General features: G+C 48.8%; 2 protein-coding genes across 2 annotated transcripts in view; both read left to right on the forward strand.

Moving 5' to 3' along the window:
- The window catches only part of CCDC13 (coiled-coil domain containing 13), a 29049-nt gene extending 27329 nt beyond the window's left edge, over nucleotides 1-1720 (forward strand). Inside the window, exons 14-15 of the mRNA XM_005150006.4 lie at nucleotides 754-868; nucleotides 1409-1720. Of these exons, the coding sequence (XP_005150063.3) occupies nucleotides 754-868; nucleotides 1409-1556 (263 nt within the window). The 3' untranslated portion in view covers nucleotides 1557-1720. The remainder of the gene's footprint in view (nucleotides 1-753; nucleotides 869-1408) is intronic.
- Nucleotides 1721-10043: 8323 nt separating this feature from the next.
- Nucleotides 10044-22540, forward strand: HHATL (hedgehog acyltransferase like). The gene is made up of 11 exons (XM_005150007.2): nucleotides 10044-10190; nucleotides 10760-10827; nucleotides 11156-11269; nucleotides 11957-12151; nucleotides 12875-13084; nucleotides 17016-17187; nucleotides 17847-17991; nucleotides 18369-18404; nucleotides 19189-19390; nucleotides 20789-20930; nucleotides 22225-22540. Exons 1-11 carry the CDS (start codon nucleotides 10085-10087, stop codon nucleotides 22344-22346), a joined length of 1512 nt encoding a protein of 503 aa, XP_005150064.1. The 5' UTR covers nucleotides 10044-10084; the 3' UTR covers nucleotides 22347-22540.
- The last annotated feature ends 2417 nt before the right edge of the window (nucleotides 22541-24957 follow it).

A 24957-nucleotide genomic window follows, 5' to 3' on the forward strand; every position in this document is an offset into this window, starting at 1 on the left:
TCCTGTATGATAGCTGTGGTCATTTCTTACATCACTTTCTTAGTTTCTTGAGCACATCATCCTTGCCTGTCTTCTCTGAGCCTTCTTCTGTCATAGGGGTTTGCTGGTTGGTCACACTTTTCTGCTTCTCCAGTCCCAGTGGTAAATTTGAATTATATTTCTCTATAACCATGGAAAAAGGTTTTGTGTCCTTTTGATGCAACAGGAGCAATGTTGCATGTTTTGGGTAGGCCTTTAATGAGGAAAGCATTCCTGATTCAGAACCTTAGCTTGAGGTACATATTTAAATGCTTTATTGCATTTAACATATATTGTGTTTATGCTGAGGATCAAAGTGCTTTACAAAAGCTGCTTCAGTGTGTGCCACACGCAAACTTTATCACAGGCATCCAGGAAGCAATGGTTGTCCTAATCTTAAGTGAAACACAGTGACAAGATAAACACCAAAGTAATTCTTTTCAACTGTTTCTATCACCTCTTGTTTTGTCCATTTAAATACTTTGCTTTAATTCTTCTCCGAATAGGTAGACTCACAAATTACTGCATTTAACCCTAAAATGCAAACTCATCATGTTTTAATTTCACTGAAAGGAGATTAAAATTAATGGCTGTTCTATACATTTACAATATCTTCATGGATATACATAGATTCCTTCGTATTTATTGACTGTTTGCTGAGATTTACTCAGCATGCTACCACGTGAAAATGGTTGGTTGTTTTACTAAAACTCTATTTTGTGATTAAACTTACAGGCCAGACTGCGAGTCACTCAAGGCTCACCTTGGATGTGAGTGATAGCAAGGAGTTCTCTGCAGCTCAGCTTTCCAAGTTGCCTATAGAATTGCAGGTAGAGGAACTGAGCAGAAGGTATGGTTTCCCCTTCTCCATGCTATATTACTCACAATAGCTAAAATTCATTGCTGTCCTTTTAGCATTGTTATCTACATTATCTACACCTGCTGCTCAGAAGATAAAACCTAGCAAAATCCATAGAAACCACAGATCATCTGGCTTTAACTTCTCTATGTCATTTTTACACAAATTTCCTCATAATTATACATATACCCAGAAATGTTAAGCTAACACAAATTTTAAGCAATACAAAACACATGCAAGGAAGACACCTTTTTTTCCTTTTTCTTTCCATATGCATTGATTGCAAGCTTATTAGTGAAAATAAAAATTTATTCTTTAACAAAGCAGATCTGAAAAGTATATTGACCATCTAACACTTCTTTCTATCTCAAAAGGAAAAGGAACAAGTGACAAGTCTGTTCTTTCTCACACCTCATAAAATTACCAGCTAGCATGTGTTTCAATGTTCTCTTCCCCAGAGCTAAAGCACTGTTCTAATTCGCTTTAAAGCTCCACAGAGCACATAAAAGTTTTCCTTTTGTTTCCTCATAGGCTTGTGATGCAGCTAAATGAGAACAAATCTCTGAAGGCCGCTTTGGAGACTGCCCTGAGAAAGAAAGAGGAAGACTTTAAACTGTATCAAGACACAATGAGCCAAGTGAAGGATATCTTTTTACAGGCCATTCAGCAGCAGAAATAGGAGAAGAGTTAAGCGAGATATTCAAGAGTCGTTTGGACTGCAAAGCAGGGAGAGAGCTCAGGCATCATGCCCATGAGATGAAATGCAGTGGCAGTCTAGTTTTGCAGCCTCAGATCACATAATTTCTTTAGCATTTGCAGAAAAGGATGAGAAGTGGAGATAAAATACAAAAAAGAGTGAAGGTTTTGCATGTCAGCAAATTCTTTCTTTAAGAGTTAGCTAACCAGCAACTGACTCTCAAACTGCACATGCCATAGGTTGATGCAGTTTAGGAAGCTTCGGGTCTGCAGTGTGATTTTAGACAAAACCTTCTTAGTTTCAACAGAATTTTCATCAAAAGGGCTCAATATTCAGTTCACTGCTGCCTTTATCAGCTCTTGAAGGAATCTGCTCTATAAAAGTTGTGCCAGCCCCCTTCCAAATTTGTGCCAGGAGCAAACCAAGTTCTGTTTTTATCAGCACATTGATACCTGTCTGTCTCAGGCTTTCTGTAGCACATAAGTGCTGAGGGAGAGATTTAGCCTGCCCTGTGAATATCTGCAAGTGAATTTCGCGTGGGCTCCACTTACCATTCCAACCTGTTTCTTTGCTTGAACATATTGGTAGCAGAGTCTTCTGAAACTCAGTGGAGTTTCCACTGAAAAGGTAGACTGTTCAGATTACCCCTGCAATCAGTCAGACCTACCTTAAATTAGTTTATACCATATGAATTTTGCCACCCAGGTTAAGAATTCCCTATTCCTGTGTCTCTGCATTCACCTGTTACACAGGCGTTCTGACTAGAAAGAAATGCTAACAAAACTCTGGCAGGTCCTCACTGCAGTACTGGTGAGACTTTTGGAGATGCTGAAAACCCTTTCGTCTCTGTCCTTGTCTCTTGCAGCATGGTGAGAACACCAAGCGCAAGCTAATAAGGCATTAGCATGCAGCCTGCCAGCAGAGAGCTAGCCTTGGGGATTACAAGCAAATGGAGAGCTAGCCATTTTTGTATAGTGCTGCTTTGTTTCTTGGTGGAAAGTCTTGAAAGCTCTTCTTTTTCTGCTTTGCTATGTCAGCCTCTTTTTGTGAGTGTGAAGCTGGTCAGATTTTAACCCCAGCCACCATTAGCACTAAGTGGATTTGTGGCTGGGCAAACCACCGCTCCCTTCCCCAACACGGGGCTTGCGTCCTGACTCTGCTTGCATTGATATGAGGCATGTGAAAAAGAGCAGAGCAGGAGTTACTCCAGATGTGTCGAGGGTGGTATCATCCCTTTGTCTTCTTTTCCTGCTTATGTTCAGAGACGTCTCTCTTCAAACAGTCTGCAGAATTTCTGATGGAGGAGCTCGGGGAGCTGAGGATAAGTTCAGCACCCAAGAGTTAGCCCTCCCTCTATTTAAAAGCCCTGCTCTGCTCCCCCAGCACTGGCCACAAAAAGTGGGACCAGAAAAGTTCATTGCCATATTCCTCCTGCTCACCTTGCTGGTAGCATCAGGAAAAAGCATCTTGCATCCTACAATCCTCTCAGCTCAAGGAATTGTAAATCCTGGATTGAGAGACAGACACAGCCTCGTCCAAGTGAGCTGTGGTTTGTTTCTCTTCAGTTCCATCCTGATGATTATGAGGTGAAGGGTAGAGAGAGCAGACCTAACAGAAGCAATCAGCCCACCTCTGATAAGGACATGCTAGTAGCGAGCAGATCCCTTTGAAAAGCTGCCTGAGCTGTGGCAGAGGTGTAAAGATTTTGCTCTGCGGTGGCTGCTAAATTCAGGCTGGTAGCTTGCAGCTAGACATTCTGATTTCACTTACATAGAAGTGTGAATCAATAATATTTTCACCTAGGTACAGGAGAGGCAATCTGCTGTCCCTTCTAATACATGGTCAGCATTTGTCTCCTGTCTCATGATGAAGCAGTGAAGCTCATACCATTTTCCATCAGAATGGCTGCAAATCAACCCATAAAACAGAGATAGAGGAATGGGAGTGTTATATGTTACAGAGCACATATGGCTTGCTAGCACATGGTGCAAACCTCTTCTCAAATGCTGCAACACTCATTTCTTTAAACATATGTTTGTTTGGGGGGGGGGCACAGAAGCATTTTTTCATTTTCTGCACACATACACACATGGCACCTCTGGACACCTTGAAAAGATGAAGCTAAGATACTATAAAAGAAGTTATTTAGAGATCCTGTACCTGTAGGTAACTGTTTCTCATGGAAACGTGCAATCTGTTGCACATGGCAGAGTTGGGAAGGGTTTTTGCACACAGGTCAAATTGTTCAGGTTTTCTCAGTTTTCACCTTAGTTTTGAAATAAATTCCCTCTGCATTTCCACAGTGACCTGCCTTTGAGTTAATCCCCATTCTGACTCTTGCAGCAGCTGCTTCCCAGATTTCCAAGGTGTGAGACTGATTTTCTTGCAGTGCATATCACTTTGTTGCTGAATGTAAGAAATACTGTCAGGCCCTTAAAGCAGCAGCCCCAGGTACCCCAACTCACTGGTCAGAGAACAAAACCAATGACAATATTTTTCTCACTGTCTATGAAAACCCATACGACTGGTACTTAGCCATAGGATCTCTCCAGCATGCTTGATATGCTGTTTGAGCTACAATATTTCTCTTAGGGATGTAGCTGGGCTTGATCTGAAGCCTCCATAACTTCCTGCTTTCCTTGGAAGTTTGATGGCTTCATGGATAATTACCAGCCCATTAAAATCCTGTGCTTTGATTCCTATTTGAATTTCTCTGGCTGAAGTTTACAGCTAGTCATTGTTATACCTTTCTTTGCTAGATAAAAGCAGTGTGAATATGCAGCATTTCCTTGCTGGGACAGCCTTCATCCTGTGCACAGTCATGTCACAGGCTGCTTTTTGATAAGCTCAGAGTTTTTTTCAGTCTCTCATTGTAGCTAATGGTGGTGACAGGCTGGTGGTGATAACACTCAGCACCACTGGCACAGACTGGTGGATACAGTTAAGCTGTGAAGAACAGCATGAGGTTAATTTTGCTGCAAGTATTTGAGGCTATGGACACTCCTTTTTAAGATTTGCCCAGCTTTTAGCTAATGTCTGATAAGAATATGAGACCTCCAAACACTTGGGCCAAGCCCAAGGTTGTCTCCCAGCCTGGAGAGGGGCAGAGCACTTCCACAAAGCAGTCATAAAGTGCCTTACGGATGCATTTGATTTTAGATGTACAGTTGAACTTCTGGGAATAAATAGTATTTAATGAATTGTCATCGTTTTGCTTTCAGCCTGTTGCAGGGCACCTACCTGCAAAGAGCAGGCAGTGTGAGAATGTGGCTTTCCAAACTGGTCATAACATGAATTGAGTTGCATTAGCATGGTTAAATACTGATAGTATCGACGCAAGTAAGCTCTCCCTAATGTGGTGTCTGCTTGGCCCAGTGGTGGAGGATCAGCCAGCAGGTTGAAGCCCCGCTATAACAGCTCCAATTTAGAGACATAGATCATGGCTGTGGGTGGCTCATGCCCTTCCCAATGCTCTAAAGAAAGAAGACAGATTTCAGTTCTTCACAGGGGTGAAATGGGAAAGAAGTTGGTGGCAAAGGGGAACTGAGTTGGAAATTTCTTTGCCAACCCCTCCATCAGCCACAGCCAGCAGCTGCTACTGCCCTGCAAGGCACAGAGCCCTCTCCCTGTGCATGACAAAAGGAATGAGGTTCAGCTTTAAATGGAAAAATACTCCAGCAGGGCCCCCATGCTCTAAATTAAGCCACGGCTGAGCCAAGACGGGTATTGGGTTTCTCCCCTCATCCTCTCCCTCTGAGTCCAGCTCAAGAGCTGACTGCTCCCATGGGACAGAGCTGCCTCACTCAACAAATGCCACCTCAATCCCATTCGTCTCTGCTTACAGCTCTGAAACCCATCTGCGTGCAGGGGGTGAGTTCCTAGGCTTTAGAGCAGCTTGTTTGTCAGCAGGGATGGTTATCTGCAGGGTGCAGATAACAGATAAGGTCATTCCACTGCCTAGCTGACCTAATTGGGGCATTTTTTTCAGGAATGGGAGGGGATTGTGAGGAGAGGAGCTGAAGGCTTTGACCTGATGCCGGTTGTCCCTGACAGCTGGTGGGAGCCTTCTTCAGAGTCCTTCCCCAGGGCAGCAGGAGGTCCTGGGACCTTTGATGGGGTTGGTATGTCATGGGGGATGCCATACTTGGGGAGCTGAGTGGGGTCCTGGGGGTAACTTTGGATGGATGGATCAATGTATGGACAGATGGACGGGGCACACATCCATTTCTCCTGAGCCATCCTGCTAGCATGGAGAAGTCTGCCGAAGTCCTTGTGGGGTTGGCATCTTCCACTTTTGCATGGGGAACCCAATGGGGCAACCTAAAGCAGTATAAAAAAAAAGCCAACTGTGGGTTATTATAACCTTTTTCCCTTCCATTTCACCCCAGAGAGTGCAGGGAGACAGCAGCATAAAACAGGAACCAAGAGGAGCCTCCTTTGGTGTGCCCACCTAACATCTCCAGTCCCATCGCCATGGGACAGAGCCAAGCACCTGTTGAACTCCACCACCTTCCACTTGCTGGTTAGCACACTACATCAAGGTCTGGCCTCAGCTCGTGTGCCACAGCTTCCAACAACCATTAGAAAAAAACTATAATTAAAAGCAGCTCAAAGCCATAAACAGTCCCTTGTCGTAAAGCACTGGGGTGATAAAACAGAGGTGTCCTCCGTACTGAGGCAGGCGCGCTGGTCCCATTAAAAATAAATCTTTTTATATTAGAAATCAAGAGTGAGGATTTTTTTCACCCCAGTTTTTTCATAATATCCGTAAATTAAAGCTGAATAATTTTTATCACCGCAGTTCTCAGACCGTCATGAAAAACTGATGCCCAGCCCTCCACTTGTGTTGTTCTTTCAATCCAGCAAGATCACAAATTACTCAGGATCTTAAAAGAAAGATAATAAACATCCTGAATGTTGGGATGCTGATGCTCAGGGAGAGCAGCATGATGGGGCTGGAACCTGCTCCCTGGAGCTTCCCAGCATCCCAAAAGCAAGATCCCCATCTCCTCCAGCTTCCAACACACAGAGCTTCCAACAGTGGTTGGGATGCTGGGGCATGACCTGTCGGTTTTCCTGTGCCTCTTTGCTTGTTGCCTTCCTGTACCACACTGCCACCAAACAAGTCCATGTCCATCTGCACCCACTGGTGGGGGCAGAGTCTCAGCTTTCTCTCCTGCAGAGGCTCTTTGACTATGGCCATGACTGGCAGTAAATCCCTGCTCTCCACAGGCACACAGAGGGTGATGGATTGTGTTGCTGCACTTATCTGCACTGATCACTTAATTACTTTGCCTGTAAGCACCCACTCAATTATGCCAAGGTCTAAAGAGATGAAGTTCGAAGAGCTGCTGCAGCAGCACCAAGGCTCGGGGGCATCCAGGGGGCAAGCTGCCAAATCCTGCCCAGCTGCTGCAATTTAAAATGGCTCATTGAGTGCTGAAAGTATTGGCCATTTAGTGCCAAGGGTCTCTCTATGCACATCAAGGTAAAAAAGCTGCCAAAAAGCCTTTTTATTCATGGCCGGTGCCATCCTGGGTGCCTATCTTGGGGATCCTCCCTCCAGAGCCCAGAACATGACTTCTTTCACCCCAAAGCAGACAAACCCACAGAGGGATTTATAAAAACCAGGATGTTCTCTCCTTCGACCCTACAGGCAGCCCTGAAGATGCTCCAGGGTGGCAGCTCTCCCCAGATCTCTGGGCTTTGGTAGAAACTGCTTCCCCCAGGACACAGGGATGGGACTGATGCTACATTGATTTTAATACGTTGGCTGACCTGTATTTGCCCGTCCTGAAATAATGGAGGCCACGACCCGATGCAGCCCCTTCCTATCTCATTTTGTTTTCAGATGCAAAAGCTGAGAAGCCACAAAGACACTCCGAGGAATGGAGCATCTCCAGGATGGAGACAGGCTGGGAGCACTAGAGAAGAGAAGGCTCCAAGGAAAACTTCAAGTAGCTTCCAGTGCCTAAGGGGGCTGACAAGAAATCTGGAGAGGGGCTTTTGACAAGGGTGCTGTAGGGACAGGACAAGGGGGAATGGCTTTAAACTGACAGAGGGTGGGTTTAGATTAGATGTTAGGAGGAAGTTTTCCCTGTGAGGGTGGTGAGGCCCTGGCACAGGTTGCCCAGAGAAGCTGTGGCTGCCCCATCCCTGACAGTGCTCAAGCCCAGGCTGGATGAGGCTTGAAGCACCCTGGTCTAGCGAAAGATGTCTCTGCCCACGGCAGGACAGTTGGAACTGGATGAGCTTTAAGATCTCTTCTAATCCAAACTATTTTGTGATTCTAAGGGGCCCCTAAAGTTGTATTATAGAGGTGCGGCAACCTCTGAGCCCCGTGCTGATTTAAACACCATCTGAGCCAGGGAGGAATTGCACCTTTTGGCTCCGTGCCTCAGTTTCCCCATTGCCATGCAATGATATTTGCCTCCCCTCTAATCCAAAGCAATGAAGGCTTCCTCCTCCCTCGCAGGGCTCAAAGCAGGGCACCAAAACACCCCCGGCAGGGGGACTGCTCCCTGAGGGATGCCTCCCTCAAGCTGGGGCTCCCCTGGCCAGCCCCGGGCCGCTCTCCCTGGCCCGGGTGCGCTTTGGCAGGCAGGACGGGTGCTCTCCGGCAGCTGCGGTGACAGACAGCTCCTGAACCAGCCCCCCTCTGCAGTACTGCTCTAAAATAAAAATACCTCCCGCCTGCTCCGCTCCACTCCCCGACAAACTTCCTCCGGGGGCAAGGTGGGGGACGGCAGCCCCAAAATACACCCGGGCAGACACTCCCCCCAACCCCGGCCGAGAGATGCTGTAGGGCAAGCCAACAGCCCCCCAAAACCCTCCTTTGCCCCCCCCCCCCCTTTCTTTTCTCCCCTCCCGCAGCCCCCCGTCGTGGTGTCGGACGCTGGATCCCTGCACCCTCTGCCGCCTCCCCCTGCGACCCCGGGGCTCAAGGTCAGTAGCGGGGAGCGGAGCGGGGCTGAGCGGGGTGGGGGGGATGCTGGGGTGCTGACACTCTGCTCCCGCAGCTCCGGGGCTTTTGATCACCTCTGCCTAGCGCCCACCGCCCGGCCGGGGTCCCGGAGAGGCGAAGGGGAGAGGAGGGATAAGGATGCTGCAGCCCCGCCGCAGCTCGGAGCCGGGGGGGGGGGGGGGGGGGGGGGGGGCTGCCCTAGGCACCCCCGTGCACCTGACTCAGCAGCCCGAGAGCCACTGGGAGTTAAAACTGTCCGAGGGTCCCCCCACGCCAGCACACCTGACCCACCGCAGGGTCCCCAGCGACAGCCGGGGGCCGGTAACTGTCCCCCGCCCGGCTCAGTTTCGGGGTGTTCTTGCCCCTCTCTCCATCCCCAAAAATCCAACTTTGAAACGCTTGGGAATGAATTAAAAAGGGTTTTTAAAGCCACCTCTGTGATTGCCCCCATGCCGCAGGGGACCGCGGCGCAGCGGCAGCAGGACAACCCCCGCCTCAGCAGGACTAGCGTTCCCTCCAGCCCTGGGAGGATGGGGTTACCCCGCATCGCTGCTAAAAACCTCCAAAGCTCTTAAAAAATTGAGCGAAAGAAAATAATTTTTAAAACAATAATAATAATTAACAACAACAACAAAAAAAAAGTCGTTTAAATAAGCACCCTCAGCACGAGCTCCGCGAGGCAGATGCAAAAGCAGAAGGTGACCGGGTCGCCTTTTACTGCTGCCTATAAGGAGAATTCCCCCCCTTTCTCCCCCCAGAGCGCACCGCGACGCAGCGGGTTGGGGGGAGATGTCACGGATGGGGGGCAGTGCCCCAGGCAGCGTATTCCGCAGCAGTCGGGGCGCTGCGGAGCTCGGGTCGGGCTGAGAAGCACGTTAATTACTCGAGGTTAATTAGAGTCGGGAGGAGTAATTAGCTCGGGCTAATTGTGGGGATGGGTGCCGCAGAGCGGTTGGTAGGGGTCTGAGATTGGTGGCTGGGAGCAGTTGGGGCCCGTGGGGCTCCTAAGGCCCCCAAAAGCCTGGGGCTGGGCAGAACCCCTGCTAAAAGGTGAGCAGCAGCCCAGGGTAAAGGAGCAGGGGCATCTCATCATGTTCTTTCCAGCTGGAGCGTGCTTGTGTCCTGATCTTCTCTAAAGGTGCAGTTAGGCATTAGAGGGGGGACAATAGAAACGTGCTGGAGGACCCCCATCCTGGGTGGGTGGCATCCTGGAGCTTCTCTGAACATTGGGATGGATGCACTTTGCTGGGAGGAACCTTTTATCAGGAACACCTAGCTGAGCTGTTCCCACATCCTGGCTCCTGGGTGGGTTTTGCAGCAGTGCTCAGCAGCACCCGCTATCCCTGCACCAAGCATTCAGCCCCAGGTACTACCATCTTCCTTCAGCTATCACCCTTCAAGGAAGCCCCAAAAGCAGGGCTGCTAAGGAGCAGGAGTAACTCTTGGTGTTTGAGGGGTAGGAGGGCAGGTGGAGCTCTCACCCCTGGTTTTCTTACCTTTCCCAGGTCTGGATCCCCTGCATCAGCTGGGACAGTAACCTGCTGCCATGGGGGTTAAAGCGATGCTTCCCAACTACGAACTGGGCTTTTATGCTCTCACCGTGACATGTGCTGTGTTGTACAGTAGTAGTGAGATCTTCCAAGCATCCAGAGGTAATGGCTTCCCATTGCATCCCCCCTGAGGGGGCCCTGGGAGGGAGGATGGGTGTACAGTGGCTGCTTTTACAGCTATTAATACCAGCAGCAGATCCCTGGCTTTAATCTGGGCACAGAACAGCTTGGGAATCCTTTGCAAGGTTCAGAAAGGACTTTTGCCTTTTTGCCTGCTTTCTCCCTTGTCCCCATTTCCATGGCTCAGGGCTAGAGGCTGTGGCACTTCACAGCTCTTCAGCCAGTGCCCAGAGCAGGCAGTCACTCTGTCTGTACCAGGGGGGGTCACAATACTTTTGTGTGGAAGCCCAAAAACACCTGAAGATTTCATGGATTAGATGGGGGTCCCTGGGATCTGCACTGCAAAAAGGCTTTGCTGGGAAGTCTTGCAGAAACAGTTGAGGAGCCCGACTCCTATGGTTAGGCACTCCATGAGAGTTAGGCACTTTTGGGATGCGGTGTTTGAGCCTTGGTGGCTCATCATCATGGTGAGGAAGGCTCCTTGCCTTGCTGAAACCCAGGCCCCACTTCCCAGAGCTGTTTTTCTCCCCATAACTCTGATTCTTTTGCAGACAGCATGAACAGAAGGGCCTTTCGGGATGGCATAAAGCCGGGCTGGCACTACTTCGGCAGGAAGATGGTAAGAGGAAGGCGGACTCAGTCTTTGGTAGCTCCAGGTGACACAGTCAGTGCTGAGCACTGCAGAAGCAGAGCTGGTTGTTCTGGTGCTGACATGCTTTGTCAGGAAAATATCAGCCCTGCAGCATCATGGATGCTCTCCTCTGTGTCCACCAAGATGGGGCACTTCACATCTCCTGGGGGTTTATGACCCAGCTAAAGTGCTCGGGAGCCCTTGGGTGGAAAATGGGAAGAACAGGCTTTGAAGTTGTGTGGATTTCCCTCCAGCTGGTTGTTGGGGCAGGGATGCAAGGGCTGGGGACAGTAAAATACTGGTCCTGCTCCCACAGGATGTGGCTGATTTCGAGTGGGTGATGTGGTTCACCTCATTCAGGAATGTCATCATCTTCGCCCTCTCAGGACATGTCCTCTTTGGCAAGATCTGCTCCATGACACTGCCACAGGTGAGCCAGGGATGTAGTGGGATGAATCTGAAAGCACCAAGGTGACATGGAAACTGTGGAGAGGGTCTGAGGGATGTTCTGTGATGTTCTAGGATAGGGAGAGCAGAGGTGGAGCTTTCACCAAACTGACCATGGGTTAGGACTGCTCTTGTGAGACCCACACACACACAGAGTCCTGTGTCCAGCTCTGAGCCCCTAGCATATGAAGGACATGGAGCTGTTGGAGTGAGCCCGGAGGAGGCCATGAAGATGCTCCGTGGGACTGGAGCACCTCTGCTATAGAAACAGGCTGAAGGAGCTGGGCTTGTTCAGCCTGGAGAAGAGAAGGCTCCAGGGAGACCTTAGAGCAGCTTCCAGTGCATAAAGGGGACAACAAGAAATCTGGAGAGGGGTTTTTGACAAGGGGAGGAAGGAACAGGACAAGGGGGAATGGCTTTAAACTGACAGAGAGGAGATTTAGATGAGATCTGAGGAAGAAGTTCTTCCCTGTGAGGGTGGTGAGGCCCTGGCAGAGGTTGCTCAGAGAAGCTGTGGCTGCCCCATCCCCATCAGTGTTCAAGGCCAGGTTGGATGGGGCTTGGAGCAACCTGGTCTAGTGGAAGGTGTCCCTGTCTGTGGCAGGGGGTTGGAACTGGATGGGCTTTAAGGCCCCTTCGAACTCAAACCATTCTGTGATTCTTTTTGCAGCACCGGGCTGTGGTGTACATGCTGTACGGGTTCTTGGCTGTGCTGAGCAGCATGGGGCCCGTCTACCTGATGATCATCCTCTCCCACTGCCTTGTCCTGTACTCCGTTGCACTGGCCAAGCAGAAGTGGCTCTGCTACGTGGCTGGGCTCTGCTGTCTTGCCTCCTTCAAGATGGAGCCATTTAGCTCGTGGCAGGTAGGTGCTGTCTTGGGCCATCTGTCTGCCTCGTGTCCAGCCCACTTGTGTCTATCTCATTGGGTTTATTTCCAAGGTGGGCTCCTGGGGCACCCCCAAACATGGCCACTTGCCATGGTATATTAGAGCTCCACCTGAGTCCTTGCTGCTCAGTCAGCAGCTTGTCAGCCAGGCAAAATGTGTTCCTGCTCCGTGCTTCAGCTCCCCCATCTGTAACACAGTGCTGGGATGGGTCCATGCCTGTCTTAAGCCTCTGCTCAGTTAAGATGATCTCTCTCTGGTGGGTGGAGAGGAGCCCAGGAAGGATCTTATAAGCTATTCAGTCCCTTGGAAGGACAGTGCCGTCCCTTCCTGCCCACTGCTTAGCTCCTGAAATGTGTGTGTGTCCCTGCATCAGGCTTGTGCTGGCTTTTCTTCGCTCCTGGGGAGGGTTACATCCCTGTGGCAGGGTAAATGCTCCCACCCCAGAGGAAAGCCTCTGTGACCCACAGCTGCTTGGTAAAGACATGGCCAAGAGGATCTCCTCCAGGATGCAGGAACCAGCTGGGAAATCAAGCCCTAGTTTTCTCTTTCCTAGAGCAACACTCATTAGCTCCTGGGACAATTGGTGTCATAGCATAATCAGAGGCTTTTGTGGTGTCCCAGGAATGACATCCTCCACAAAGCGAGGGCACACAGAAGTGACACCATGTGCCTGGTGGTAACTCTTAATTTCTCATCCAGAGCGGGTTTGTAACGGGAGCTTTTGATCTTCAAGATGTCCTTTTCTATGGAGGAAGTGGGTTCACCATCATGCGCTGCATGAGCTTTGCACTTGAGAGCGTTGAGAAGAAAGAGGGCATCTACTCCATATTTGACCTCCTCAAGTACAACTTCTACCTCCCATTCTTCTTCTTTGGGCCTGTCATGACGTTTGACCAGTTCCTTGCCCAGGTGAGTGCTCCTCAATAAACCTTTCCCTGCATTTGTTTGCATGGGTTTAATGCCTACAAAACCCCACCTTTTGCCACAGTGAAGGTGCAAATGGTTGTAGAGTTTCTCATGGCTGCCTGCAGTGTATGGCCATAGTCTGGGCTGCACAATTATGCTGTGATTTTTGTGGGGAGAGGCATGAACTGATGGGGTTTTAAACTTCCATTTTGGGACATTGCCACTGGTCAGTTCAGAAGGGAAGGCACTGCTGTGGTGAAAGCATCATGCTGGGGTGAGGAGGCTCAGATCATGTCCTTGTTCTCTGCGCACCTGCACTGCTCAGTGCCTCAGTTTCCAAGTGCTGCCACACCAGCTGCCCCACTGTATTGTGTTGGGAGGCCATGGTGAGACCCAGACCTTTGGTGCTCATCTGCAGCGCCTCTGCTGATGGATGGAACAGCAAGGGCAGTCTTATGCTTCCATCCAGCTGGTCTGCTCAAGAAGTGACCACCCAGCATTCTTGGGAATGGTCTCTGTGTCTTCAGATGAAGTTATTTCTCTAGAAATAAATAAGATTGCAAATGAAAATAAATGAAGAAGCAACCAGGGGCTTCCTCTGATGTCCATGAAATACTCTGGTGCCCCAAGTCTTTGCCTGTATCACACAAAACCAGGGGAGTATTGTGAAGAGCAGACTCCAAACAGCACTGGAAAACATGAGCAGAAGGCTGGGCTGGGACCAGCAGACCCCTGGGGCTCTTTCACAGCCAAGATCACAAAAAACAGCAGTGCTCTGTCCTTCCTTGCTTTTCCCATCTCAACATCCTTTTACACCAATGATCAACCTTGGCCATCAAAGCTGACTGGTACTGCTTGCTGGGGAAGGGACCTCTTGGTCAGCAATGGTGCTGGGAAAGACTGCCATCACCCCTCTGTTTCCTTTCAAACAAGAACAGCTACATTGAGGTTCTGGACCCAAACTGACCTTTGGTTGCAAGAACATTCTGGAAGAACATTTGTGAATTCAGAAGAAATAAACAGCCCAAAGCCTCTCTGGTGAGGAGGGGACTGAAGACCCGCCTAGCTCAGCACCTTCTCCCTAGTGCTGGGCTGGTACTGGTTGCCTAAGAAAGGGTCTGCACTGGTCTTGTTTCCTCCAGTGAGCAGGGTGAGCCCTGATGCGAGTCCTGTTCCTTGCTGCTGCATCACCTGGGGAGTGAACAACCTTGTGCTGCATGTTGGAAGGAATGGGATCCATTGGGTCTTATGGGATCTATTTAAAAGGACTTTTAGAGAATTTGACCCTGAAGATCTTAAGGTCAGCTCTGGTGTGCCCCGTATGGAATGCTTGTGGTGCACTGAGTCAGCAGCCATCAGACCACTCTCAGCAGACAAGCACCAGGGATGATCAGGCTGCTGGTGGGCTCTTCTCCATCCTAAGGTTTTACCTTTCCAGGTGCACTCCTCACCCCACATTCCCCTCTTTCCCCCTTTTTCATCAGTCTTTCCTATGAAATGAGCAGCTCTGGCTTCTCCTAACACTGCAGTCAGGTGTCTGTAAATCAGGGCATTAAACTGTCATGTCTCCAGTATATGAACTCCACCATTCTTACAAGGCTTGATCTGGAAGGGTTGTTATTTATACAGCATCATAGAATGGCTTGGGATGGAAGTGACCTTAAAGATCAAGTATTTCCAACGCCCTACTCTTTGCACACCCCCAGACCAGAATATCTATGGGCACTTAATGAGCAACTCCCCTCTATGCTTCTTAGAACGCTTACCCTAAAGGCACGAGAAGTCCCAACACCTTTTCCTTGCCCTGGCCAGGGGTCCTGTCTTGGCCTGGCCACTACTGCCATCTCCTGGCTAAATGCTCCCCTGCTCCCCTGGAGCTGCTGCTCCTCGCAGAGGTGAATTCCATACTGCCCAGCAGCAATTATGGGGACAGGCAGATGAAGTCCCTTCCCCAGCGTGGGGTGTGCAGCCCAGTTAGGAAACGCATCTGTATATTTGGCTCCTACTGGTGCTACATCCTGGTGGAGACCTTGCACCTCTATGTGTGATGGGACCTCATCTGTACCTGGGCTTGGTCAACCCCATGGGAGCTGAAAGCATCTTCCTTACCAGGATCAAAGGAACAATTCACTTCTATAGGGTTGGAAGTGTGGGGAACTCAGCCCTGACCACAAGGGGATGATGCCACCACACTCAGACATAAGGGTGAGAGGAAATGGCCTCAAGCTGCACCAGGAGAGGTTTAGATTGGATATTAGGAAATATTTCTTCACTGAAAGGGATGTCAAGCACTGGAACAGGGAAGTGCTTGAGCCACCATTCCTGAGGTACACAAATAAATACAAATAAATAATAAATGATACAAATAAATTTTGAAGAGACCTGTAGATGTGGTGCTTGGGGACACGGTTTAGTGTTGGACTTGGCAGGGCTGGACTTGGTGATCTTAAAGGTCTTCTCCCAATGTTCTTCTCTAAATGTTTCTATGAAAGGGGCCTCTGTGTCCTCCCACACATCTCCATGCCAGAGCCTGTGCTCCCTCAGCTTCTCTTCCAGCTCAGGGTCCGGTGGCCTCTTTGTACCCTTGAAGCACTTGGCATATAACAGACATGAAAGAAATCTGGCAAAGGCTTTAATACACAGAAATCATCTGGATTTGATGACGGGGCTGGTGTGGCAGCCTGTGGATTATGCTGGGGGAGCTCCCAGATCTTGCAGGGAATAAAGGGAAAGTAATAAACATAAGAGGATTTTGAATACAGCAGCAATTTTTACGGTGATGTGGGGAAGCGAGGACATCAATCTGCCCAGTGTAATCCTGAAAGCTTTCTTGGATGGTGATTATGTTACAACAGCCAGAGACATGACAGCTCTGGGAGGCAAAGCACGGCCCCCTGTTTGTACAAGACACAGCAGAGATGAAATCCCCATGGATTAGGTTCCAACCTATTCAGGATGGCCTCTCAAGAAGCTCCCCTCTCATTTCCAGCAAGTGTCTGCAGCAGAAGGTCTAGAGACCATCAGTCATTCTCCTCCTCCCAAATGATCCTGGCCAAAAAATAAACACCTGGCCCTGACAGACCTACAGGTGTGACTCCTGCCCTGTTCCCAACCTCTGCTGGGCAAGGCACTATTTACAAGGGCCTGTAGTGATAGGACAAGGGGGAATGGCTTTAAACTGACAGAAGGAAGATTTAGACTGGATATTAGGAAAAAATTCTTCACTATTCCTATATTAGAAAGAAGTTCTTCCCTGTGAGGGTGGTGAGGCCCTGGCACGGGTTGCCCAGAGAAGCTGTGGATGCCCCATCCCTGGCAGTGCTCAAGGCCAGGTTGGATGGGGCTTGGAGCAACCTGGTCTAGTGGAAGGCATCCCTGCCCATGGCAGGGGATTGGAATTGGATGAACTTTAAAAGTCCCTTCCACTGAAAACATTCTGTGATACCATGTCCTTCCCTCAATCTGTGGCATCCTGTAGATGTGATGGGTATGGGCATTTGCTCCCCCTTAGTGACCTATGCACAGGGCCACCCTTAAGCAAACTTGACTTTCTGAGCACGTGTCTGCATAACGAGCATAAACCCCAGCTCCCTGGTTGGTATGGTTTTCATCCCAACTTGGGTCCCTTAGGTACAGCCAGACCTTTCACTATGGTGTCACACCATGTGCCTGCTCTGCTGGAAACCCCAACAATGGGAACAGCCTTTGCTAGAAGGGTGATCCAAGAGGCACATAGCTGCTGTGCTCAGTACAGAGGTGGGGGTGTTGGAGGGACCTCCTTGGGTGTTCCTAAATCAGCGGTGATTTGGGCTGTGTAGGTCGTGGTGTGATTTGAAGGGCAGCATTGAGTCCCTGTTTGGACCATTTCCCTGGATGGAAGAACACACTGCCTGTATCTCATCTCAGCCCTTTACTGGTTTGCCATCCTGGGCAGGTGAGCAACCGAGAACTAAGACGCAAGGAAGATGAGATGAAGAACATCCGTGTCCATGCCCTCATCCACGCTGGGGCCATCATTGCTGTGGACATCTTCTTCCACTTCTTCTACATCCTCACTCTCCCTTCTGACTTGAAGTTCATAAACCGCCTCTCGGACTGGTCCTTGGGTGAGTGGCCGTGCTTGGACACATTCTCACATGTACTCAGCTTCAGGGCAGTGGTAAGTGATTCTGATCTCCAGTCATCCTTACAGAGAGGTTTTGGCAATGGCTATGTTGGACAGGTTTGAAAAAAAAAACCTCTTCTTCCCATTGATAATGCACAGAGCTGGGGTCAGGCAGCCCTGGAAAGCAGATGGTATTGGTCTGATGTTCTCACAAGGTCCCAATGTAAGTTGTTTAGCTGTGGGTTTAAGGGGCTGAGCACCAAGCCATTCCCATTGCATTTGTTCTGGGTTGGAAGGGAGCTCAGCACCTCTGAAAAATCAACCCCATGCTGTTGTTGTTGTATGAGGCATGTCTGGTATCTCAGATGTTTTCTCAGTGGCCACCTATTATAGGTGTTTGTGAGCCACTGAGATAGCCCCTGTGTGTAGGCTGTACAGAAAGCAGCTCAGGGGGGTTGTAGCTGCTGTCTCCAGTCTCCTAATGGAGGGGTGTACAGAAGGTGGACTCTTCTTGGAGGGTGGCAGGCAAGAAGCAGGACACAGCAAGCAAGGTGCAGCAATACGAATTAGAAATCTTTAGTGTTTGTTCCTGCAGGGTTTGTCTTCCAGTGTCAGACTCCTCCCCAAGGCAATCTCATTTGACTCTTATTTTTGCTTCAGCTGGCCTGGCCTACTCCAATTTGGTGTATGACTGGGTGAAAGCTGCCGTCATGTTTGGGGTGACCAACACCATCGCCAGACTGGACCATTTGGACCCACCCCAGCCTCCAAAATGCATCACCATGCTCTATGTCTTTGCAGAAACGTGAGTACCCCACATCTCATGAAGAGAGATGGCTTGTTTGACCTGAATGAAACATGCATGGAGGGGAGGACATCTGAGCTGGGATTCTGAGGAGGTGACCTGTGGGGTGGAGACTATCTACATTGAATATATATACTGAACCTATAGCCTAGACCTGGCCATAGACCAGGGAAATATCCTTGGGCAGGAAGCAATAGGTAAGAAGAGAGGTTGTCACCACATAAATAGTGGGACCTGTTCAGGAAGGAGCATGGGGAGCTGTTACACACAAGTACCTTGCCAGGGCAGTGAGTACCTTCTTTGGCTGACTGCTGTGAGGAAAGGTGTAATTCATTACACTGTGTGTTTTAACATACTTTTTATCATCTGCATTTTAGGCATTTTGACAGAGGGATTAATGACTGGCTATGCAAGTAAGTGTCAATCATCTCTAGTCTGGTTCAGGGTCTTCTCTTTCATTGCATAGCAATGAAGCATTTAATGCTGTTTGTCCCAAAGCTGAGGTGTCTTCTCTTGTGAATGAATCCCACTATGGCATGAAGTAATATTTAGTCTGTTTATCCCTTAGACCATTGAATTAATCACCACAAAGAGCCACAGCCCCCTGCCAAAGTTAGGAATAAGGCAGTCCCGTCCAGAGATCCCTTTAAGTCTGGTGGGTTTAGCATTCCCTCGATGGAGGAAGAGTTAGGTTCATATTCCACCAAGATGAAAGGGGGATTGAGCCCAGGTCTCCTATATCCTGGGTCTCCCGTATCCTGGTATCCAAGGGTGGCCTGAGCTGTATCTACACCTTCCTGAGCCTGTCATCTATCTTCAGCCACAAGTTCACACCAGTAAACCTGTACTGAAGTGGCCGCTCAGTGATGAAATCCTGTGCACCAGCAAGTCTGAGATAGCCTGCAGCTCTACAGATCCCTACAGTTTATCAACCCTTTACCTGCAAGAGGGGGAGAGGGTGGTATTTTGTCCTGAAGGAGCTGTGGGCTTGTGGGGAATACAAGCCACAAGCAGCTGGACTGCAGAAAAGATCAGTTTATTGCTAGAATGTGTCAGCCAAAGCAACCTTCCTTTCTCACTGGGGTGCTCTATGTTGACCTGCCTGTGAGGGGTTTGTGGTGGGTGAGCATGGGATAAGGGACTCCAGAGTGGTCTCACTTACTACAGGGAGCACTAACCACTTTACTTGGCCATTAGGTACGTGTATGATCACATTGGAGAGAACCATGACAACATCATTAAGGAGCTTGTGGCCTCCGTTGCCACCTTCGCAGTCACCACTCTGTGGCTAGGACCATGTGAGATCATTTACATCTGGTCTGTCTTCAACTGCTTTGGCCTCAACTTTGAGCTTTGGGTGCAGAAGTTCTTCCAGCAGGCGCCCTTTGCCAAACTGGAGGTGAGGAACTGGGCTGCAAGTGGATGGGGAAAGGTCAATGGGTCTAGGACCAAACTCTGGAGCTGGAAGACATCCATGACTGTAGGGAGATAAAACTTTGTTATAGAAGTCAGATCCATTTCATCCAAGACTGAAGAGCAACATCACTGATGAAGCTATGCAGCTCCACGTCCAGGCCTCCTGTGTGGAGACCTGAAGCTTTTTCCTGTGGCTTTGAGCATACTTACAATCAGCTACTTAACTGGCCAAGGGAAGCACAGTCCTTGTACTCTGTATCCCTTCATTTTATACACTGTGTCATCCACCCAGAACAAATTCCTACCTGTCCATACAACATTTAGGCTGGGTGTTGAGCTTTAAGAGGGAAAATGGAGGTCCAAGAGAATCAGAAGTGCAACCCCAACAAAGTCTCAAAGTACCACAGATGTACACACAATCTGAGGTCTGTCCCTGGTGAATTATTTATACATTTCCATATAAAAATAACTTGTTCTTGTTCTGCAGAACATCTTGATATTCTGATGTTTTGATCTGGTTTCTGATAAAAGCAAACTTTTAGGTACTAGACTGAATAATTTTCCAACCACTCCAAAGCTTAATCTCCTGTCTCTGGGACCAAAGTACCTCTGGGATATGTTGGAAAAAAAACTTAGGAAACTCCATCCTCGAAACAATTACGTTGCTTATTTATTTTGGCCACTCTAAAGTCTGGAGGTCTTAAACCAGCTCAGTAAAGACCTGTTTTGAACAAAAACTTTGGAGTCCTCCTGTTTGCTCCCCTCACTGAACTTCTAATCAGATTATAGCACTCACAGGCAGTGAAATCTCCTTCCCTGCAGCACCACAATTCTCAGCACTAAGTGGCCTGGGGATTCATCATGCTCTTTGAAGACTGCTATAAACCACTTCCCTGCCCCACTCACAGCAGCTGCTCCTGAAGATTATATGTCAGTGACAATTTCACTCTGCTGCTGTCACTGGGTTTTCAGCTTGTTGGGGTTTTTTTAAGCCCTAAGAAACAATTTCTGCTGGGAGCAGGGAGTGATATGCACATAGGGCTAATAATAATCCTGGTGTAAAAGAGCATCCATCTGCCCCCAGGCAACAGATGAAGAAAGCAGTATTCAGCCTTTACCATTAACATGAAACCATGTATAACATCTTGCCCCTACCCATGGGACCTTGGAACACCAATCGAGAATCCCAATGTGAGTCCAGCAACAGAACACAAGTTTTACCTTTTCTGTATGTTTCTTCATCCCAAAGGCAATAAAGGCTGCTCTAATTTCTGCCTACCTCTCTGGGATCCCAGCTGGAGTTTGGCAGGCGTTGGACCAGTGCTTCATTTGTCCTTACAGCTCCATTTTTCCTCACTCTCTGCTCTTGTTCCTTCCACAGGCCAAAATGTCAGAGGCCATGTCTCGGCGGATTAGGGCAGTTTTTGGGGCTGTGAATTTCTGGGCCATCATCCTCTTCAACATCCTAGCCCTCAACAGCCTGGAGTTTGCGCTGCTGGTGACCAAGAGACTTCTCCAGACAGGTAAGGTGCTACCAGCCTTCCCCATTGAGGGACCCTCATCTTGATGGGAGGATGCTGGTAGGGGAGTTGAGGACTGGGACTTCTGAGTCCTCTTGGATACAGAGTGGCCTGGCCATTGGATTGTTATGTGGCTGCTCCCAGTGAGCCTCATTCTTATGGAAAAGGTGCAGGCAGTGGTTTCTTAGCTCCCACCCTTCTCATGTGAGTTCTCTGGGGCACAAGCTTCTTTTCAGGTGTGCTTGTACAGCTCCTAGCGCAGCCTGACGCTGTGATTGAGACTCTTCACAGCAACACAAATGTCATATGCACCCTACCAAGGTGGGCTGAGTCCCTGGTAATGAAATGGTCTCCTTGCTGGAGAAAGTGATTTACTTGTCCTGCCTCATCTTCTTTTTCTTGAGCAGTTACTCCTGCATCAGCCTGAAGCTGACAGGTACAAATCCTTATGTTGCAGTACATTAGAAATGTACAGCAAATATGTACATTTCTAGTAAGTGGATGGTGGCACCATTTTGAAGTCTTCTTGAGCACCCCAGGGTATAAATAGCCATCAGGAGCCCATGTCCTCCAGCCTTCTCTGGGATGGGGCTGGCGTAAGAAACAGCTAATGTGACACTCTAGGCTCAGTGTGCCAAAAGTGCCTGTCTGCTGAGCTAGCTGGCTTTTGCTGGTTGCATTATTCATTTCAGAGGTCCTGTTTTAGCAGGTACAAAGCCTATGTCTCCTCTCTGCTGTGGATACCAGATTTGTGATTACAAATGCCATCAGATCCTTCATAAGTAAATGGAAGAGCTCCCAGCTCTCAGTCACTTACGTAGGTAACAAAACCATGTGTTTTCCTAGGTGTACATTGTGTCCCCACTGGGTAAAGAACAAGGCTGGAGTTGATCTTCAGCATCAGTGGGGCCTAAAACTTCCAGAAAGTCACAGTGTTGAACAACAATGGACATGGGCAGATTGAATAGGCAGAAAGTCAACCAAGACTAAACCTGGGGAGCATAAAGAGTTTTGGGGGTAAGACAATTCTCAAAGCCACTCCAGCATATTCCCACATTAGCTGTGGTCCATGCTTTGATGGGTTCAGGCACAGCTTCCTCTAAAATCTGATCCTGGGGGTTTGTCTCTTCTCTCAGTGAAGCTGTAGGGTTGGATCCACAACTGAAAATGACATTGGCCATCATGAACTTCTAGGACCTCCTAAACACACCTCAGAGGCAGCACTGCTGGAGAGAAGAGTTGGCCTTGTTAGACAAGCAGCCACACCAAGATGACCATGTCTCCTTACATCTTCTAGGTTTCCCTGTCAGCACCTTGTCCATCTGGTTCATCACATATTGTGGAGTGCAGCTGATCAAAGAGCATGAGCGCATCCTGGCCATCAAGGAGGAGACAAGTGACAAAGCAAAGGCGGAGTAGAGGGAAGCATCAGCAGGCTTGTCCCAGAGCCTCGTCCCTCTTCCAGCCACCACTGCCAGGCCACCCACTGGCTGGGGCTCTCCAAACACTCCTGACAATCGAACTGCTGTATCTTACCCATGTAGAAGTCACCTGGAAAGCACAGGTCACCCCCTTGCTTCAGGAAAGGTTTTCTATGAGACACAGTGGGCGTTTTTCAGGTTCCTCATGTGTGACAGGCTGCTGAGGTAGGCCCCCAGGACATTTCTTTGATGCTAGAAAGAGCTGTCCCCATCATTTTTCTGACCCTCTGACATTGTGCAGGATTAGAGATTTCACCCCCTTCTTCCAGGGGGTCCACCAGCACTCAGCTCCCCCCAGGATCTGCAGCCCATGTCTCCCAGAGGAGACTCTCTAAGCTGCACAACTGGAGGTTTTATAGTGGTCCAGACACACAGCTATGAGAAAGAGATTAGCTGGTGCTGAGCCTGCTCTAAGCAGACCACTTCCAGCTCACTTCTAGCCCAAGAATCCCATGTTTCTTTCACTACAAGAACTGATCAGCATCCACTGTCAAGTGCTCAGCACTTATGGTTGTGCAGTAAGCATTGTGAAATGGCTCAGCACAATCTATACCTGCCAAGTAGCTAGAAATATATAGTACAGTCTTTATAGCAAAGGGTAGGAAGACCAGGATGTCTTTAACACACATTGAAGGGTATTATCTCGCTGCCACTGACAGCAGTGTGGAGTGAGCTGTTACAACCTCTGCAAAACAGGTCTCCTTAGTACTAAATGTCTTGAACAAAAGTGATTTAATGCCAACATCAGGCATAGTTAAGGAGAGTGCAGGAGCCACACTTGCTTCACAGCCATCGTGTATCGCATACAAGTCACCTGGGGACTTACTGAAGAAATGCAACACATGGCTCACAGCAGCTTGGTCCCCAGACCCCAGCACAAACCCAAAGGGCTCTCCACTGCCGGGTCTCAGGCTGATGCGGCCACCATGACTGTCTGCTATGATATATGTCCTGGGAATCAAACCAAATCCCACTTGCGCTTCTCAAATGCCATGGACAAAGGGTTAAGCTCACATTCCTGTCCATGGCTGAAGATGCTGTAGCCAACTCTTGCTCATCTCCAGCCATGCATCCCTCAACTGACTTTGGTGCACACAGCCTAAGCCCATGACTGCATGGCTGAATGAGCACACACGCTTATATATAACCAAAGCAAAAAGACCCTGAATGAAGGATTGGGTGGTGGAAGGAAAGCCTATAATAGCTTCTTTGGAGAAGCAGACTTCAGACACTGCATAGGGCATGTATTGAATAAATGTACATGTGTGAAACATGGTGCCTTGGGGGAAAAGGTGTAAAAATAGCTCTGGCTCTCTTGCACTTTAGAGTAACTTTCAGTGGCCTTATGTCTGAGTTATGTTGATGTTTGGTGAGGGCAGAATTTGGACCACTTTGCAAAGTGGGACAAGATGCTTGGTGCTGGTGTATTCTGGCTTCCCTGTGGATGAAACAGGATCAGTTCCTAGCCAGCTTTCAGCTCTGCCAAAGTACTTTGTAAAGTCCCTGATAAATGTCACTTATTTATGTAGTAAATAAATGTTGGACATCTATGATGCCTCCTGCTCGTCACTCTCATGCCGCTGTAGTGCAGGTGACACCCTGGGCAACAGGCAAGGCCCTACTATTAGAGCTGAGAGACAAAAGGATCTGTTTTCAAGTCCTCACCTCCCACCCCAAGGGTGACATGAGACATCACTTATTTAACAGAAACCCACCTTAGTGGCATCACCAGATTGGCGATTTGGCTGCAGCTTGATTCGTACTTACCTTTATTTTGACTCCACCTTCATACTGGTGAATATCACAAGCCTACTGCCATCAAACTGACATCCATGTACTTTCTGAGCTTGAAGCCGTGTTGGTTTTACTCCTGGGAACCCAACCAACGCTGTTGGAAGTAAGGGCAGGTATTGTGCCTTGGTGGCACCTCTAATTGCATCCCAAACCTCCTTCAGCTGCCAGGCCTATCACCTTTAACACAGGTCTGCTGCTTGACCTTTGGTGGATGTTTCTTGCATCTCCATTATTTCAGATTTACTCCTTCCCACCAAAACTATGACATGCTGTGCTTCCTTCCAGGGTAAAACACTTCACTCCCCTCCACAGGGATGTCTCGGTGGATAAAGAACTGGCTGGATGGTCGCACTCAAAGAGTTGTGGTCAACGGTTCAATGTCCAGCTGGAGACCAGTAATGAGTGGTGTCCCTCAGGGATCGGTGTTGGGACCGGTCTTGTTTAATATCTTTGTTGCTGACATGGACAATGGAATTGAGTGTGCCCTCAGCAAGTTTGCCGATGACACCAAGCTGTGTGGTTCTGTTGATACGCTAGAGGGAAGGAATGCCATTCAGAGGGACCTTGACACACTTGTGAGGTGGGCTGATGCCAACCTCATGAAGTTTAACCATGACAAGTGCAAGGTCCTACACCTGGGTCGGAGCAATCCCAGGCACAGCTACAGGTTGGGCAAAAAGGAAATTCATGGTAGTCCTGTGGAGAAGGACTTGGGGGTGTTAGTCAATGAGAATATGAACATGAGCCAGCAGTGT

The sequence above is a fragment of the Melopsittacus undulatus genome, chromosome 1 (assembly GCF_012275295.1).
Source record: "Melopsittacus undulatus isolate bMelUnd1 chromosome 1, bMelUnd1.mat.Z, whole genome shotgun sequence".
In the NCBI taxonomy this organism is placed as follows: domain Eukaryota; kingdom Metazoa; phylum Chordata; class Aves; order Psittaciformes; family Psittaculidae; genus Melopsittacus; species Melopsittacus undulatus.

Coding starts and splice junctions, on each gene's coding strand:
- HHATL (XM_005150007.2), top strand. CDS start 10,085: ATGGGGGTTAAAGCGATGCTTCCCAACTACGAACTGGGCTTTTATGCT. Junction 18,405..19,188: donor ATTAATGACTGGCTATGCAA/GTAAGTGTCAAT, acceptor CTTGGCCATTAG/GTACGTGTATGATCACATTG. Junction 19,391..20,788: donor CGCCCTTTGCCAAACTGGAG/GTGAGGAACTGG, acceptor TTCCTTCCACAG/GCCAAAATGTCAGAGGCCAT.